Below are 16,822 nucleotides of genomic sequence, written 5' to 3'. Positions count from 1 at the left end.
CTGCAGGCTGAACACAATGTGAGAGATGCATGTGACGACATTATACACGATTTCTCTCGCTCTGCCCATTCGGGTCGCTGCTGTCGATTTCAGGCACGACGTTAGACGTCTGACGGCTGCGATAGAGCGAAGCGTACACAGACCATATCTTGACAGACAACACCATCAGAGCAAACGTGCATACATGCATACGTGTTGCCAACAATAATATAACATGGTTCCCAATCATATTTACATGATGGCATGATGGAGCATCATGCAAGACGTCAGCATCGACGTTAGATCACAGATCGTCCTCACCCTTACGCAGGGATTCGAACTGGCACATGCTGGGGTAAATATGTGGGGAAGACAGGGCTAGGAGTTTCAGAGCAAGATTTAGGGACGGTGGGATGGGTGTTGGGTTGGTGAGCTCTCCGTGGTTGGAATCCAGTTACGTACCTATGCATTGCTTCACATGCCCATTGGAACGCAGATACTCGGGAATACAGTGCAACAAGGGCAGATCTGTTGATTGGCTAGTAGCCGATTGCGGGTATAATCAGGGGGGCTTATCACCGTAATTCGACATCTCTGTGGGTCGCTCCCTTTGTAGGGACGCGAGACAGGCGCAAGACACGGGCGAAGATAAAAGTACAAACGCGGGAGGAGGGGGAGCATCGGCACAAAGTTGGATGCAAATGCATATCTACGTTGTAGATACCTATTGATGCACAATTCTCGCAGACCACCGATGCAAGTAATTTCCGAGATTGCCCGGCAGAGGGTACCTCGGAGTCGGAAGTCTCCAAGCCATGCGAAAATCGGACACCGATATCCCCCACCTTTTCTCTCCCGCGATAACGCCATAACGGACGAATCGCGAGTCTAGTTTCCCACACGTGCCCTTGCTACCCTCCAGCTCTCCACATTCGACTGCGCCACACATGGCGGCTCTGTCTCGGTGCAAATGCACGACCGTTGGCAGGTCTAGAACGTCGGTCAATTTCCCCAGGACGCATTACCTACTTTTGCCGTCAGTGGCGACTTGGCATATGTACATAACCCTTTGTACCGACATGTACCTCGGGGGATGCAGTGTCGTGACTGGGCGTGTGCCGGGCCAGACGAACCGGACCCTGAGCTGGGGATCTGCGTCTGGGGAAGACATGTGGGGGTTTTCACATGTTGTGCACAGGAGAATAAGAATGAGGACGAGAGCCTGCAGGTGGACTGATCAATGTACGAATACGAGAGCTAGGGGCATGATAGAAGATCTGTCTGCTGCTGCGCTAAGCGGGTACATATGTAGTCTCTGGCAATCGCGACGTTGTCTGGATGTGGAGGTGCGTCGAAGTTATCTGTAGCATGTGAGAATCTTATAGTTACACTGCTGGACACCCCTTCGTCGCAACGTGCGTATTACAGGCTGTTGATACGCTGAGCAGCCTGCAAGGAGATGATGTATAGCGATAAGGATGGATTGCACACATGCTGAGGATGTCGCTGGCGTTCGAGCGTGTGAGAAGCTAGTGTGCGCAGCGGGATGATAAGCCACAGACCTGCAGAGCTTGACTCGTGCCTCTGGATCTTGGTGGTGATTTACAATCCGCGGGCGGCTGCCGACCGAACGGTTGCTACAAGCAGATACTGCGAACATACTCAACACAGTTAATCGTGTGGTGGCATGATGGCGCATACTTACACATCGCAGTTTGAGTCAGCCCTCATCGTTCTGATGCAGGGACGACATACAACTCGAACCGTTGACCTGCGAGACACATGACACCAATCCTCCGTGATGTACCAGGAACCCGGTATGCGAGTGCGGCATGGCCTTGAATATTTTGAGACATCTGGTGATATCGTAACATGACGGACTGGTATCTGACCTTGCAAGACGCGTAACCCGTCCTGGATTTCGTCCTTCATTCATCAAACGTGGAACCCTGTCATCCTTCCTGGACGGAAAATTGGTACTGCCTCGCCCTTCCAGACCACCGAATACCTCTGCCATTCCATCCGCCATGTACAATCCACAGGCCATATCGACCATGTGACGCGGACCCCTCCATGGCGGAACGTTAGCCACATCCGGTACCCTATCCCATCCAATCCTGCACTCCAACTGGTGCGAAAAATCATCGGAATAACTTTCCACCCTAGATACGAGCCGCATCTCCACCCCCTCAGGCACAGATCCAGCCTCATCCGGGTGTGTTCATTTTTCCGGTCCTTAGTGTGGAGACAGGAGCTGTGGAGACCCCAGAATCGGATGTCAATGGAGCGGAAGGTTCACCAAAACGGAAAGATCTAGAAGCCCGCTAGCTCATGTATCGATGTCGAGTCAGCAGGGGGTATCTTGGTCACCATGTCTCTAATAGACTCGGACATTGAGATAAGCAGAGAAGCTGTTCTGTGGGATTATTTGAGAAAGGAGGTAGTTTTTGTGGATCGGAGACACGGGGTGGATGTTCCGAGGACGGGCTTTGTGGTGATAAAGTTTGCTTATCTTTTGCTTCAACGGGCTTAGGATTTGGCCGTAGGGAGGGAGAGAAGTGGAGATGGAGGAACGCGGTGCTCCCTCCTGTGAGCAGATTGGCGTTCGTTTGCGAGAATCCTGACTGTGACAATTTCCGTTTCAAAGAGCCCACCAATTTTGTGTACGAAGTCGGGCCATTGCTCACAAGAGCAAATAGCGACATGTGACGACGATGATGGTAATAATATCTCATGATAAGAGCATTCACGGAATGTTTCTCGGTCACTGTTAGGTGCGTTGAGCGACCACCGATTCTTTAAGCCGATGCGTTTTTCGCACTGGTGTCGATCGCCATGCGCCAGAGATAGAGATTGCGGAGAGCATACTGCGCTCCAATCTGGGGTGCATGCCCAGCTGTAACCGGAGTGCTAACCACCACCGGCACAGCACACTCACTAAATTCCAATTCTTTTTGTCGCGACATCCATGGCATCATCCTAGACCGAATGAAACGCCGTTCCAGTCCCCGGGGGTCGCCGAGCCCTCTCCATCCCCACATTCCCCTTCCTGTTCGAAATGCACACAGACGCAAACACAGATAAGCAAAAAACCCAATGAGATCACCACCAAGGATAACCACCAGGGATCGAATGCATACCTTCCACGTTTGGCAAGTTTTTGATTTTCCACAGCCGACGCTAGCGTATCATGACACCTTGTCTGGTTCCTATGACACCTTGTCTAGTCCCTGGGCAAGCTGGCGTGCTTGTGATGCGATATGAGCTTGCGGGGGGACACTCGGCTTATCGTATCAGCACTCGAGAAGGGTGCAACGCGACGAAAAAGTTTTGGATGTGTGGGGGAGAATGGGTCACACAAAGCCATCGCGACTAGACTGAGACATGGCATGGGTGGGAATCCTTCACCGCCATGCTTGCGACACTGCTCGGGCTGAGACAACCCGCACGCAAACCCGCGGGACGGAGGGCGGATAATTTGGTTGCTCTGAACGTTCTTGTGATGTGATGGGATGTGGTGATGCTCGCCTGGAAGTCTCGCCAATTCTATAGTGTACATGCGGGGGTATGAATTTATGCGGGGAAGTGAAGCAAAATCACTGGTAGAGTTTTGTGAAAGCTACCGTGTTCATAATAGTGCGGGACACTACTGTAAAATATGTACCCCTCCAAAGATGAATCGTGCTGCATCAACGGAATCTAAAATCACGTCACCGCAAAATAAAGTCAAAGGGTGGAGTGTGGAATGCTTGGGTTACAATTACGCGCTGGGCTGAGGAATTCTGTCTAAGTGAGGCCTGCCAATAAGCAGGCTTCCTCCAAGCGCCAGGCTTGATGCAAACAATGAATCGGAGTGGAGGTACAAGACTGCGAAATCGTCCAAGATTCGCGGGGTATTGAGCCGACAAAGAAAACTGTAAATGTCTATACAGGTGGGGTAGTGGACTAAGTCATCTAGAATGGAAAGGGCGAACAAAGTCGTCATGTGCCGTAGGCATCACCCGTCATGAATATTTCTATGACCCAAAGAAATGCAAACGCTCGCTAATCAAAATGCTTCTAAAACGCCGATCCATGCTGCGCCAAAGGAGTGCAGTTCACATGCGATGTACAAGATCATCGCCAGCTAACGAGGCGGTCGTGGAAGAATTTCCAGACGAGAAGCCACTTGTACTTGGGCCGTTGAGAAGATCTTGTACTGCAACCTTAGGGACTTGCGGAACTGGCAGTTTGCGCTGTGCTCCTTCAGACTTTGATATGATATCGCCAATTCTAAGGCCAGACGATTGACTCGGGACGTAGGGCTGTTCACGATCTGTCGAAGGCTCCATCGGAGTAAGCGCAGGCGCAAAGTTTTGATTTAAGCTCAGGTGTCGCAGATGTGGGAGTTGGAGATCGCTGAATCCATGTGGTCGTAGTCGAGGTGAGTGAGCGGGCGTTGCAAGAGGGGTGTGGTCCGGTGTAGGGCTTGCGGAGTCGTGAGAGAATGTGGGCGAAGGTGGGGCTGTCGACATTGGGGAACCGGGCCTTGACTTCTTTGTCATCCTGTGTGCATACGGATCGTCATCCTCGTGCGAGTGTGATCTTGACATTGGCTGCGACGAGTACGCGTACTGGGAGAGACCTGGCAGTCGGCTCTGGTAAGGGTGATATCCATGGCTTGTGAGATGGTGTCGGCTTGAATGTGAGTGGTGAATTGGGCGCTGTTCGATTCGGGAAGCAGCATCAGCGAGTAAGTCCATGTTTCGCGACAGACCGTTGGGACTATTGCTGTTGCTCAGACCGCCGTGATGATATGCTGAGAGATCGTTGCCGACATTGGGCGAGTAGGTTGAGAAGGAGTGGGGAGGGGAGACATTGGGCGAGCCAATGTTGGAGTTGGGCGCACTTCGAGAAATAGTCTTAGGTGGAGGCATCATGTGGTTAAGGCTAGAGGTAGGCTCGATGAGACCAGCTTGCACCGCCGCAACCGCCGCCTGGTGAGCAGCTGTATGTTGGCCTTTACCTCTCCTTGAGTTTGGGTTGTTGTGTATTCTCGAGTGCCTGGGGTAGTGATTAGCAGTGTAGGCAAGGTGGTGATACAAATAAGGCTTACCTGGTAAGTTCGTCCGAGCGAGAAAACCTCTTTGTGCATCCGGGGAAACTGCAGGCGTGGGGCTTTTCTCCAGTATGGGTGCGGATGTGACGAGTCTGGTGTTCAAGACGGTGGAAAGCCTTGTCACAAAGAGGGCACTTGTAGGGACGCGGAAGATCTTGGCGAGAGTCTTCCTGGCCCATCTGCTGCTGGCCGTTCTGGAGAAGTGGAGCCATAAGGCTCACAGTCGCGGTGGCCATGGAAGTCTGTATTGGTAAAGTTGAAGAGTGTTGTTGATGTGAAGAAGTGTCTGGGTTGAGGATGTTTCCGAGCATTGCATGTGATAGTGACCGGAGCGTGGGAAAGTTCGGGGAAAGCAGACGGGGCGTTGACAGATATAAAGGCGGGCTAGGCGAATGTGGGGGTCAAATTATGGCGCTGGAGGCTGCTGACGAGGTTACGAAGATCAGCCGGAACTCACAATCCTGGTCAGGTGCCTAGCGTACTTGGCAGGCCGGCGTCGAATCGTGCAGGGTGTCTCAGGCTAGTCGCAGATGATGAAAGAAGCTGTGGAGAAAGCGGACAAGGGGCTGTTGTGGGCGATGTGGCGTGCGCGGTGCGTCCGGAGTCGATTTTGCTGGCCGAGAACGTGATCGCTGGTACCTGGATAAAGGGTGGGCGGCACCTGTCTCCTTCGGTCGCTCGGTATTGTAGTGGAGCCCGCAAATTGTTGGAGAGCAGGACCAATTCTCAGATTGCAAAATTTGCAACTGAAAATCTCTGACTCCTGGTGGTAGCGTAGACAGCGGTGAACGTCGGCAAAGTGGCTGTTGGTGAGGCTGTGTGTGGAGTAGAAGTGTAGCAGAAGACAAGGGGGCCCGTTGCTTTTGTAGCCAGCGCAACGTGCGTGAGCAAATGAGGCAGACAGATGTGTGTGTATATGTGTGCGTGTCTGTGATTTGTGCGGTGGTGTGAGGTGGCAGTGCCTATTAAAAGTTGGGGAATGGGGAGAGATAAGAGTTTCGCTCTATGGAGACGTCATCCGGGGTAGTTTTGTTCGGACATCACGATCAAGGCGCCTGCTGTCACTGCTGAGCCGCTTCTTCTTCATGGTCGCTTTTGCGCCTGCCACTTTGGCGCGCTCAGCGTGCACAGTAAGACGGGGCAACTGTGTGTGACGGTGACTACACGGTAGTGATTCGTGGATACTCAATCACAACCATCTCATCTGCCCATAGGGCACTCTGGGGGTTTCGAGGCACAATTGGATAACAGTCGCCAGCCTCCACGCGACTGCCTCTGACGCTTGCCGCGCCAGCCATATGCTTTATGCAGCGTAGGTGTACCAAATGGCCATGATGGCGATGCACTGCAGCCACCAAACTCTCGCCCTAGAATGTTGTATAAGCTGTGGGGGTCGATCCTGGGGTAGGCATGCGTCGGAAAAAGCAACGTCGAGATATGCTCTTCACTTGCACCACAACATCAAAAGCAAGGCCATGGTGTCGCATCTCCTGCCTGGACACGGACTGCTTGTGCTGATGGTGAAGCAAGGTGCTACCGATACCCGCACCACGGCCCGCCTTTGACGCAAGTTCCCGCAAGAAATTGGAGTGAGGCTCGAGTCGGTATGATCGGAGTGGGAGAGCAAGTCTGGCGATGCTGCCCATGATTGCCCATCGCCTGTGCGGGCGCTTGCATGCAACAAGATGACTGGCCTGGACCACACCACCGTCTTCACTACTCAGATTGGCTCGCAGTGTGAAGCATACCTATCTCCAGCCTGCCCTTGCGGAACCCCAGGCGATGTTTGGCGAGGACACCCCTGTGGCTTGGCCATCACCTTCGATCGTGGGGGAGACACCGTGTCTAGTCATGGACGCCTGGACATGCTGGCCGCATGCCCCGAGGTATGACGTGCTCGCCTCCAGGACTCTTACCTACTTGCCTGCGGAGTAGACGTGTGCGAAAAACCACACCGTCGTACATCAGTTTCAGAAAGTATCGCGATATCTGGCATAACCTGGCCCGCTATTCTTATCACTTCTTCGAGAAATTTTCTGACAGCGCCGCTAGCCCCTCATCAGCCGGCCCCGCTGTTTAATCTGCCCGCTTTCTCCGAGCAATCGCCAGCGTTACAACGAGACGTCTCGGGTTTGCCGCTCGTGGTTGGCTCCGCTGCAGAAATACTACGTTAGTGGCGTTTGGACCTCTTGCAGTGTTCCAAATGCTTAGCCTGCAAGGTACGGTCTGCATCCATCTCTCCACCACGGACCCTCGTATCATGCCGATGTTCGCCCCGACCGCTTTGAGCCGGCCTCAGCTATGGCCATGAATTCGACTGACTCTCGTCTTTCATCAGGAGACAAACACGTTTGTCGCAATTACTCAACAATTGGAATCTAGGACCTACTCACTCCCCAGGCCATCTTTGCCGACACTTGTCCAATTTTCGACAGTCGCTGTGTCCACCGTGAGAAGGGTTCATAAGCTCGTTGCCCAACCTTTCTGACACAACAATTTCCTTGACGGCGTCAGCACTCCATAAGTTTGATCACGAAACACCAGTCGGACGAGGACGGGACCCATGTCTATTTGCAGTGCGGGGAAAGTTACGCGTTTGAGGACGATCTCGGTGTCTGGCGCAACGAATTACGATTGTCGCCCGCCAGCGTTTCTGGGGCCCCGCACCACAACCATCAGAAGGCCTTGACGGTCCGATTCGAGGCAAAGACGAACTGGGAACGTCTGGCGGCATGACATCAGAAACGAAGATAAGAAAGAATCCTCCACGCTGTTTTGACGAGACTTTCCTATTGATGTCATGTTGTTGAGGTTCATGGTCACGTCATGAAGGAATCAGAGTTGTGCTTGTTCAACAATTTGATGAAGAGGCGTCACCCCTATGCGTCTGTGTGATCTATAGCGCATAGTTAAGCGGAGACTCTGCACAAACAAGCCCACGCTCGCCGACCTCTCAAGGTGATTCCTACACAGATAGGTTCAATCCAAAAGGAGCTTGTGGCATTCATCATCTTTGGACAAAAGGAAGGTAGTATTCTCTTTATCCGAGTTCTACCCAATCACTCCCTTGTCATCCTATTCCTCTCCGTGCACCCGAGATGGTATGCTCTTGCGGATCGCAATCTGAAACTCTATTTTATGATCATCGCATTTTGCCTTTACCCGCTAACCGGCCCCATACCCCACACTTTTAGACTTCTAGAATTCGTCAGAGGCACTTTGCACAGAGGATGGATCAGCCACAACCGCAGTTCTGATCTGAGTTGCAGCGGAACCGATCCGGTGGCAAACGAAGAATGTAAGAATTGCGTGCCATATACGAATGATGTTTTGTTCCATGATACCGTTCGAGCTGAAAGCTAGTTCTATGGGGACGAATAGTCGTGGTTTCCAATAGTCCAGAGTCCAGAGTAATATTGGTGAGAAGATCTTCTCTTGACCCATGAGTAATGTCTCGAGCCAGATCTGCATCACTGTCTTATCCACGTTCCTTGGCAGTTCATTGTATTCTTCTTATCCTCGAATGAGTTCTTCTCTCTCGTAATCCTCCCGTCTATATCCAATCATCACCTTGTGCGAGCTTTCCCCGGACTGCATCTTGCCTGTTTGGAGAACTTGCTCGCCCTGCGCCGGCAAGATTCCTGGACTATCTTACAGAGGACGTTTGGTGAGTCACTCCACACATAGTGGGGTGGATACTATCTACTCATGAGCACCTGCCATGAAAAAAATCTTGAATCGGATACTGCATCAGTTTGAGTCCACACTGGTACCCATACCCCACAATCAACTGCACGCGATTGCATCTCACGATCTGTTCTTGTAGTTGCGGTCAGCACAGCGGGACACGTATACGCGCATGCAAATATGTTTGTCTGCATCAGTAAATGGAAATGCAAGTTCGTGCATCCGTACCAAGTTAAAAGTAGCAAAGGATTAATTCATGTGGGGTATCAAGTTCCGTCTTCTTCTCTATTCTCTCCAGTTCGCTCCCTGGTACCCTTGTCTTCCCTTCTTAGTATCTGAGCACACTCTGTTGGAATCGCTATAGCGTTTCTGCATCTACTCGCAGGCAGGTTCCAGGAGATCCAACGTAGCTACAAATTGCACGTCAGCACTTTGATCGAGATGTGTCGAGCATGTGGAACGACATACCAAGGTTCTCATCAGTATTGCATGTCTGGCTTGTGCATGTAGTTACCGCGTCGAAGAACGGTCCGCACAAGCAGTTGTCGTCTATGTTTGGGTCACACTTTGCTCGGACGGCGGCTTCGTTCCAGCAATCTTGCTACAAGGTTGTCAGTACGCAAATCGACTGGGACTGTCTGTCGAGATACGTACGCCACATTCCCCCATCCTGGTCCCCCTTGTCGTCAGTTCGCCATCGTTGTTGGAACTCTTTAGCGTGGTGACTGGGGATGCGAAAGCCGTGCTGAGTGCCACGACGATGAGCGATATAGACAGGCGCATTCTTTCGTATCTCTTCGCAAGTAGATAACGACTCAGTGAAAGGGGTTGTGATGGACTTCAAGGCGGTATGCAGTGACCTATCTACGACTCCCACGACTCCCACAAACTTCTTATACCGCCATGTGTGTGGGGTGGTGATGCTGTTAACAGTCTGACAGGTATTGGCGATCATGCTTGGAGTGTTTCGAGAGCGCGCCGCACCAGGTGGGATGAAACAAGAGAGCAACATGGTGGCGAAAGATAGAAGCACCTCGTTTGGAAGCATTTATCAAGGTTTTGATGCAAGTGATGGTTCATACAGTCAGATGGGTGATCTGGGTTGTGGCATGTTGAACGAGGGCTTCGGGACACGCCTGCTCTACGACACCTAGTGTCTTTCGTTATTATCTTCTTTTCTTTCATGTAGCACAGCCCTTCAGATTCATGGTGCCGACATCCGAAGACCTGTTTCAGCCAGCAGCTCCAAGAGTTCCATGATGGGCTTGGTCAAAAGTGAGTGCATGCCCGGGAGCGGCAAGACCTGAGCGTTGAAGCGTCTGATCGTCGACTTTGGGACATTGTGTGACTTCCAAATACCGCCACTGTGCGGAGTGTGTGCGTCGTCCCATTAGCTCTACGCATGAAGCAAAAGGTGAAGGTGTGGGCAAAAAGCTGGTTGAGATAGTACCATTCGACAAAAGGCAAAACAAAAAGTGTTCTGAAACGGGGAGTTACCGCAGCCCCCCTACTCGCGGACGGATGCTGAGCGAGAAGGTCGTCCCAGAACGGGAACCCCTATTGATCGCAAACATGAAATGGCGAGATTCTGCAAAAAGAGTGTTTACAATCCGACAAAAAGGCAAAATAAAAGCCAATCCAGCAAAAGGGCAAAACAAAAAGTGTTCCGAAACGGGGAATTGAACCCCGGTCTCCCCGGCACTATCGTTTCTGATGATCTGATGAGAGCGGGGTATACTAGCCACTATACTATTTCGGATTTTTCAGCTGTTGTACTGATTGATGGAAGTTGGACAAGTGCAAAAATTTACATTGGGACAAAATTTGCCGAGAAGACACTGACACAGCGTTGACTTACTTGTTCAACTCTCAATGGTGACAGTATTGCTATGTTGATATGGATAGCATCGTTCTAGCTTTCGATGTTGGGAGCTTACGACGAAGCTATCATACAAAGCGGGGTCGTTGACTTCTACGCATGCTCCTTATCTTCAGTTTCTATTTCCTGACTGGCTTTCTTCCTGAAGCTATTCAATCACATCATCTTTCCACCGTACTCGGAGAAATCATGCTCAACTTCTATTCCCACCACATGATTTGCCCCACTGAGTGAGATTTAAGTACAACGGCGCTGTTGACGCTCGGATATATCCAGCCTTGCTCCATAGTAAGCTTACGGTCGCCTGGCATGATGGTCGTTCGACTAGCCGGTTTGCTTTGTTCAACGACTCTGTGCTATACGTGGGGTATTGAAGATAAGTGGCCTCGGCCTTCCTCATGGAGAAAGCGCTGTACATGTGTAAGGGTATAAGTATCAGCAGTCTGACTGTTACTGTAGACGCGCAATCACGCTAAGGACTAAAAGTGCCAAGTCTGTACTTACTTGAGTGCTCTTTTAGTTGCATGATATTTAGCACTACTACAACTACTCGGATAAATTCCAAACCATCCACGTGTACAACATCTTGTATACACCAATTATACAACCATCCTGATGGCCTCGCCACCTCCCACCTCCGCCCAATACACAGTCCTCCGCCTCCCGACAACATCTCCCCATGTCCCCGCCCTCATCAAAAAGATGCGTGACAAAAAACTTGCAGCCCTCGAAGCCGACCCCACAAGCTTCATACTCCAGCACGCCGTAGAAGCCGCTCACCCTGATTCCGTCTGGCATTCCCGTTTCGTCAACTCGACAACCCTGGTCTGTATCCGGACCCCGGATTCCACGTTATCAGCCGAAGAAGCCTTGATGATAGGAGAATGGGCGGGCTTCGCAGCAATCCGTGGACCTCTGGCGTACTCGGCGTACTATTTCCCGGAAATGGGACACAAGATTCCAGATGACTGGGCGGTGGAGGCGCGATGGCATCTGTTTGACTTGTATACTTTTCCTTCCCATCGTGGGCAGGGGGTTGCGAGCAAGCTCGTCGCGGCGTGTGTGGCTACTGCTGCGGAGTTGACGGCTGGCGAGGTTGCGAAAGTAGAGGACGGCGGGAGGAAAGAAAGGGCGCGCGTACAGCTGTACTGTAAGCCAAATGATTGGTTGGTGGGTCTCTACAAACGGTTGGGGTTCAGAGAGTCGGGGAAAGTGACGTTGAAGGAAGGCTTCGTGACGAACGGGATGGAGCAGAGTATTCCAGAGGATACAGGGAGTACGGAGGAGTTGAAGGAGAAGTGGGAGACGAGATTTGGGGTGGCTATGGAGAGGGTTGTTGATATATTTTGACAGTCTGTGACTCGTCTCTCGTGGAAAAATATTTTGTCAGTCCGTACAGAATCTTGGAGCAGTTATGCACGTAGTAGAACTTGCAAGAGTGTGTTGACGTTTGTGTAGCAAACACGGCACGAGTTTTGAGTTATGACGTGAGTTTAGCATGTTTCACTTCTTGCACCTCTCCCTCACTGTCCTTGCCATTTCCTCGCCGACATCGGATTGCAATGCTTCTAATCCCTCCGCGACACCTGCCTGGTCCCCAACCCCCATTTCTTGGCTCATCTTCCATTTGCCGCCAATATCGGTAATCTCGATCTGAACGCCAATGATAGCCTTCTTCAGTATTCCAATATACGAGGCGGGCGCATCATCTACCAGCCAAGGCTTCTCTGTGTTGCCCATGATCTCAATCTCTGACTGGAGTGACAAATCCCTAATCTGTTTGTCGAGGAACGCGCCCGTGGTAGCAGCCTTGATGTCATAGAAGATTGTTGCACGGCCGTAGACTTGTACAGCGGAGTAGTTCCATGTGGGCACCACCTTCCCTGTTGCTGGTTTTGTTTCGCGGTAGAACTTTGGGGTTATGTAATGGTGTGCAGGGCCGTTGAAGAGGATCATGACATCGCGGGAAAGTGTCTGAGTGCCGCTTACTGGATTGGCTTCATTTCCAGACTGAGATTTGAGTTGTTCGATCAAGGTTTTGGCCTGGGGGTTGGCGCGCGCTATATGGCCGCGGAGAATACCGAGGTCGGTCTCATCGGGTTTGTCGTTGGTGTCTAAGACAAAGGGGATATGGCTAGATTGGATGAAGGGAAATGCTTGTGATTCGATGGCTGTGGTAAAGATACCCAAGGGGTTGGCACGGATGAATTGGTGCAATGTAGAGATGTTGTGTTCGGCGTGGACCGTACGGAGATACATCTTGGAATGTGCGGTATGTCAAAGTTCGATGGAGAAAGAAGAGAAGCAACTCTATGCTGAGTTGATATAAACTGTGACTACGGATATTGAACGGATATTGACGGCTTACGCCAACAAGTGGAAAATGTCAAAGAGAAAGGAGCCTACCGAGCTTGGCGAAGGGTATCCTCCTATGTATCCAAGTTGAATTGAATTCGGGCCAATTGGGGTTCATACTTGTCATTGTTGTGAGTCGAAGGGTGCCCAGAACACTGCAAATATAGGCTTACTGTGTCACTGCCCCCGTTAGCTAAGCCACAGTCATCATCCATGCCGTATCTTTGTATTTCTCATATTCTATGGATGTCTTTTCTAGCATCACGGTGGGAATCTAAATTGGCGTGATGGTGAGATGCAGCCAATACAGTATCTGATCAGAAGAACATGGCAGTTTTGCACAGATCTAAAGAGTTCAAGAGCACCTACAGTCCTTTCCAGGCTTACTGCTTGTGTAGACTTCAGAGACGTAGTGCTGAATGTTGCTCGTTTAGACCCGAACTTACCCCCGACGTTCATATGGATGATAGAGTGCGGGGTCTCCTATTTGTAAAATCTCCCCATTTTGGATAGACACTAGCAACGCAAGCATAAGGTCAAGGTACTAACACTACGGTCAATGAGCCCCCGGTTGCAGGGGGATAGTTATCCCCCGGTACGGACGCTGTTTCCGTTCTTGATCAGGGGGATAGAAAGCTCATTCCACAATACCCCGCTATGCCTGCCTACCTGCCTGCTGTGCCTACCTACCGTGCCCACCTACCGTGCCCACTGTGCCTATCCATCCATCACAACCTTCATCAGAATCTATCACCCACGAAGGAATTCTATCACCAGATTCAGTTGTTAGGGTAAAATCCCTACTTTAGCAGGTATTCTGGCATTTTTGGGGCATATTGTTGAGGTTTGGTAGGATGGATTTTGGCGAGGGGGGTATGGTTTTCAGCCCTCACGAGACTAAGTAAGTAGGAGTAAATTGATTGGCTACGAAGTGTGGCTGAAAGATCTGATAAGGGTACCCCCCCGTACTAGTAGATAGGCCCCCTAGTACTGGGGGTTATCCCCCTGTACGGGGGAGTGAATTACTAGTAGCGGGGGATAGCCCGCCCGGTACTGGGGGGCCCCCGCCCGGTACAGGGGGCTGGTTGACCGTAGTGAAGCCCGGAACCGTTCAACGACAACAATTTTCCCCGCAAGTGTCAAGCAATTTAGCCAGTCAGTGGGACTTTCTCATCTTCAGACTCATCTGCTCTTGTTAGCGTTGTTAAAAGTGGTTGAGGTTCTCTAGAATGACAATAGGGCGTGAGAACTTTGTTCGAGCCAGGATTTCACAGAACTGCTAACCGAATTTGGCTAGTTCTGCTTGGTATAGCAACGCCGTTTTGGAATAATTGGAATATTCTTGGTGCAAGACAACTACAAATGCTACAGTGCCTGGTTTGACATCCAAGAGCACATCTTTCATTCCAAGTTCTGGACTATCATTTTCACATTGTTCATCGTTTATTCGCCGCAATCACCATGTCGAAGACCGCGAATGCAGAAGCAATTCTGAAGGGTGCACACATAGCTGCAAATGTCTTCCAATTACGACCTGATTACCGCGCACTATTGATGGTCGTTGAAGGCATTCCACCTGGTCCTAGCGATAGTACAAGCGAGGCCCTCTTACAAGAGGCTGAGGCGTCCGCACGGGAGTCGTTATCACGACAAGCTGTCACCGAGATACCACACGTTGCCGCATGGCGAGACACATACAAAGCCTTTGGCGCCAAACCGAAGAAAGAGCGCAACAGTCTGGAATCTCTGATGCGTCGTGCAGAGGGAGGTCTTCCAAGAGTCAACCGATTGACTGATATTTACAACGCCATTTCGATCAAACATCAAATTCCGCTCGGTGGCGAGGACTTGGACAAATACAGTGGATTACCAAAGTTGATCCGTGCAACTGGTCAGGAGAAATTCGACACGTCCTCAGCCGGGGAAACCGTAACGGAGCTTCCACCTGCTGGAGAAGTCGTGTGGTGCGATGACGCAGGAGTTACCTGCCGTCGCTGGAACTGGCGTCAGTGTTCCAGGACTGCGCTATCCGATGCAACAACGCGTATTCTATTCATCTTGGATGCACTGGAGCCTCTTTCTGATAATGCCCTGGAAGATGCCGCTGATGAGTTAGGCCGATTGTTGAGCAATTTGTCTCCGGATGTACGCATATCGCGTCGGGTCATTCGAGCATCGTGAGCTTGATCCAGTAGTCTCGCTGGTGAAGAGACCTGTCTTTGAAGTACTTGTTTGATGTATCTTAACTATCAATATGCGATCATTTTTTCAGGCTATGTTGTAACGCCTTTACCATTTTTCAACGGAGATTTGTAGGAGAACTTCAAGAGTAACGACGGACGGGATTTACTAACTAATCTAAGCAACTGAAAGACATATATTCATGTAACTTCAGCAACCAGAGAATGACCTATGGCATGACAAAAGCAATTTGCCACTGTGGTCAGCACGTGTTGCCGTACCAAGAGTAATTCAAAACGGTGACATTGGATACATGATAATCAACTATGGTCTACGGAAAGAATCGACGCACTTTGTAGTGGTATATCCAACATTGAAGATCGGGATCATACGAGTGCGTATAGATTAGTCTCTTGTTAGTTGAATTACAGTCGTGATGTTCTTTCAAAAGTCATTTCTCTGATGTTCAGTAGTTTTGATATAGGATTCAGCTCAAGGACACCACGCTGGAAGTTGCCTCAATGAACAATGAGCATACAGAGATATACTCTCCATTCCCGTATACAGATGCTGTGTTCATATTGTGCTTCCCTTTGATCGCAACTGATGAGTATAATAGGGATTTCCATTGGATGGCGAAATGCAACCTACTCGTATCTCCTAGAATACTACTGGACATGACGTTCGGATCGACGTTAGCGCGCTGTGCTGTTATGCCGTTTGCTTTTTTCTCGGCTGCCTCTACGTGGAAGCCCTCAGAGCTTCATGCTGAATAGGTATCTCGATACGTGGACATTCTCAATTGCAAGATCCCAGCGTACTACTGTTCGAGAAGCCTGTTTCACGACATCCCTGTTTGTGTTCTACCGGTCCAAAATGGAAATTGCGGTGTTTCCGCCCAGTATCAGGCATGAGGTATATTAGTCCAGTCCACTGGAGCGACCGTGTTGGGCATATTGTTTGCTCATGCGCAAGATATTAATCTTCTCGGTTCTAGAGCTTCTGTAGCCTCACACGTGTACACATCAGATGTGGGGAGTGTCTTCGCGCGTCTGTTCTCGTGACAGTGTGAGCGGAGATCACGTAGGAGAGGGCATCCTTGGTTGTGGTTGAAGGATGACGACGAACTGCATGCTTAGGTAGTTTGGGAAAACCCCAACAAACGAGTCGGATTGGTCTGTAACAGCCACAGAAAACGTTTTAACCCGAGAATGAATCGTTGATCCAGTATACAGTCGTTGAAACGTACAGATGTGAATAACCTATCTTATCGGAAGCTCGGAGTAGAGGTACATTTCGACCCGAGGATGCTGACAGGTGGTCTCTCAGCCGAATCCACAGATGTATGGATGAGAGTTGAACGAAGAAACCCGGAGCCTGTTCACGTCCGAGCCGCTGAAGTCGTCCAGCAAAGTAGTCTAGAACTTGCGACGCCACAAAGAGTCCTCAACACACCTTGTAAGCCTAGGCAACCGTGGCATCCGATAGGTAGGGACTTGCAGTGAACAATGCACTACTTGGCATCCCTATAATGAGATTATCAGTACCAGGAGACTGATCTGAAAGTGGAGGGGTGTTGCGTTCAAATTGGCAAGTCTAATCGCGCATGAAATGCTTTCGTTCCGTTTCTATCAACAGTGCTA

The 16,822-nt window shown here is 50.6% G+C and overlaps 10 protein-coding genes and 1 non-coding gene across 11 annotated transcripts; 5 read left to right on the top strand and 6 right to left on the bottom strand.

The window, feature by feature from the left end:
* Nucleotides 1-1,311: 1,311 nt before the first annotated feature.
* P153DRAFT_116920 (uncharacterized protein) lies at nt 1,312-2,251 on the bottom strand. The gene is made up of 2 exons (XM_033661947.1): nt 1,685-2,251; nt 1,312-1,629 (listed from the first exon to the last, which is right to left on the bottom strand). The coding sequence occupies exon 1, from the start codon at nt 2,156-2,158 to the stop codon at nt 1,700-1,702; it is 459 nt and encodes a 152-aa protein (XP_033519348.1). The 5' UTR covers nt 2,159-2,251; the 3' UTR covers nt 1,312-1,629; nt 1,685-1,699.
* P153DRAFT_370283 (uncharacterized protein) lies at nt 1,985-2,689 on the bottom strand. The gene has a single exon (XM_033669004.1). It carries the CDS (start codon nt 2,682-2,684, stop codon nt 2,346-2,348), a length of 339 nt encoding a protein of 112 aa, XP_033519347.1. The 5' UTR covers nt 2,685-2,689; the 3' UTR covers nt 1,985-2,345.
* Nucleotides 2,690-3,020: 331 nt separating this feature from the next.
* Nucleotides 3,021-3,420, top strand: P153DRAFT_370282 (uncharacterized protein). Its single transcript, XM_033669003.1, has one exon. It carries the CDS (start codon nt 3,076-3,078, stop codon nt 3,241-3,243), a length of 168 nt encoding a protein of 55 aa, XP_033519346.1. The 5' UTR covers nt 3,021-3,075; the 3' UTR covers nt 3,244-3,420.
* A 656-nt stretch (nt 3,421-4,076) lies between these two features.
* P153DRAFT_379053 (carbon catabolite repressor CreA) lies at nt 4,077-5,388 on the bottom strand (the record flags this gene model as incomplete). The annotated part of the gene is made up of 2 exons (XM_033669839.1): nt 4,077-5,022; nt 5,075-5,388. The coding sequence occupies 2 exons, from the start codon at nt 5,386-5,388 to the stop codon at nt 4,077-4,079; spliced, it is 1,260 nt and encodes a 419-aa protein (XP_033519345.1).
* Nucleotides 5,389-6,762: 1,374 nt separating this feature from the next.
* P153DRAFT_400454 (uncharacterized protein) lies at nt 6,763-7,918 on the top strand (the record flags this gene model as incomplete). The annotated part of the gene is made up of 3 exons (XM_033671825.1): nt 6,763-6,963; nt 7,416-7,526; nt 7,592-7,918. 3 exons carry the CDS (start codon nt 6,763-6,765, stop codon nt 7,811-7,813), a joined length of 534 nt encoding a protein of 177 aa, XP_033519344.1. The 3' UTR covers nt 7,814-7,918.
* A 1,091-nt stretch (nt 7,919-9,009) lies between these two features.
* On the bottom strand, nt 9,010-9,690 carry P153DRAFT_400453 (uncharacterized protein). The gene is made up of 3 exons (XM_033671824.1): nt 9,419-9,690; nt 9,233-9,365; nt 9,010-9,174 (listed from the first exon to the last, which is right to left on the bottom strand). Exons 1-3 carry the CDS (start codon nt 9,545-9,547, stop codon nt 9,140-9,142), a joined length of 297 nt encoding a protein of 98 aa, XP_033519343.1. The 5' UTR covers nt 9,548-9,690; the 3' UTR covers nt 9,010-9,139.
* A 524-nt stretch (nt 9,691-10,214) lies between these two features.
* P153DRAFT_370278 (uncharacterized protein) lies at nt 10,215-10,700 on the top strand. Its single transcript, XM_033669002.1, has 2 exons — nt 10,215-10,513; nt 10,623-10,700. The coding sequence occupies exons 1-2, from the start codon at nt 10,342-10,344 to the stop codon at nt 10,658-10,660; spliced, it is 210 nt and encodes a 69-aa protein (XP_033519342.1). The 5' UTR covers nt 10,215-10,341; the 3' UTR covers nt 10,661-10,700.
* P153DRAFT_t108 lies at nt 10,429-10,523 on the bottom strand. The gene has a single exon. It is a non-coding gene; the product is annotated as a tRNA-Glu (tRNA).
* Nucleotides 10,701-11,236: 536 nt separating the features above from the next.
* On the top strand, nt 11,237-12,138 carry P153DRAFT_349065 (uncharacterized protein). The gene has a single exon (XM_033666234.1). The coding sequence runs from the start codon at nt 11,259-11,261 to the stop codon at nt 11,991-11,993; it is 735 nt and encodes a 244-aa protein (XP_033519341.1). The 5' UTR covers nt 11,237-11,258; the 3' UTR covers nt 11,994-12,138.
* Nucleotides 12,070-13,254, bottom strand: P153DRAFT_116865 (negative transcriptional regulator). Its single transcript, XM_033661946.1, has 2 exons — nt 13,172-13,254; nt 12,070-13,117 (listed from the first exon to the last, which is right to left on the bottom strand). The coding sequence occupies exon 2, from the start codon at nt 12,900-12,902 to the stop codon at nt 12,147-12,149; it is 756 nt and encodes a 251-aa protein (XP_033519340.1). The 5' UTR covers nt 12,903-13,117; nt 13,172-13,254; the 3' UTR covers nt 12,070-12,146.
* A 1,099-nt stretch (nt 13,255-14,353) lies between these two features.
* On the top strand, nt 14,354-15,529 carry P153DRAFT_426000 (B3/B4 tRNA-binding domain-containing protein). The gene has a single exon (XM_033672581.1). The coding sequence runs from the start codon at nt 14,460-14,462 to the stop codon at nt 15,177-15,179; it is 720 nt and encodes a 239-aa protein (XP_033519339.1). The 5' UTR covers nt 14,354-14,459; the 3' UTR covers nt 15,180-15,529.
* The last annotated feature ends 1,293 nt before the right edge of the window (nt 15,530-16,822 follow it).

The sequence above is a fragment of the Dothidotthia symphoricarpi genome (genome assembly GCF_010015815.1).
Source record: "Dothidotthia symphoricarpi CBS 119687 unplaced genomic scaffold P153scaffold_21, whole genome shotgun sequence".
Classification (NCBI taxonomy): Eukaryota; Fungi; Ascomycota; class Dothideomycetes; order Pleosporales; family Dothidotthiaceae; genus Dothidotthia; species Dothidotthia symphoricarpi.
This window is presented reverse-complemented; position numbering and strand designations above follow the sequence as displayed.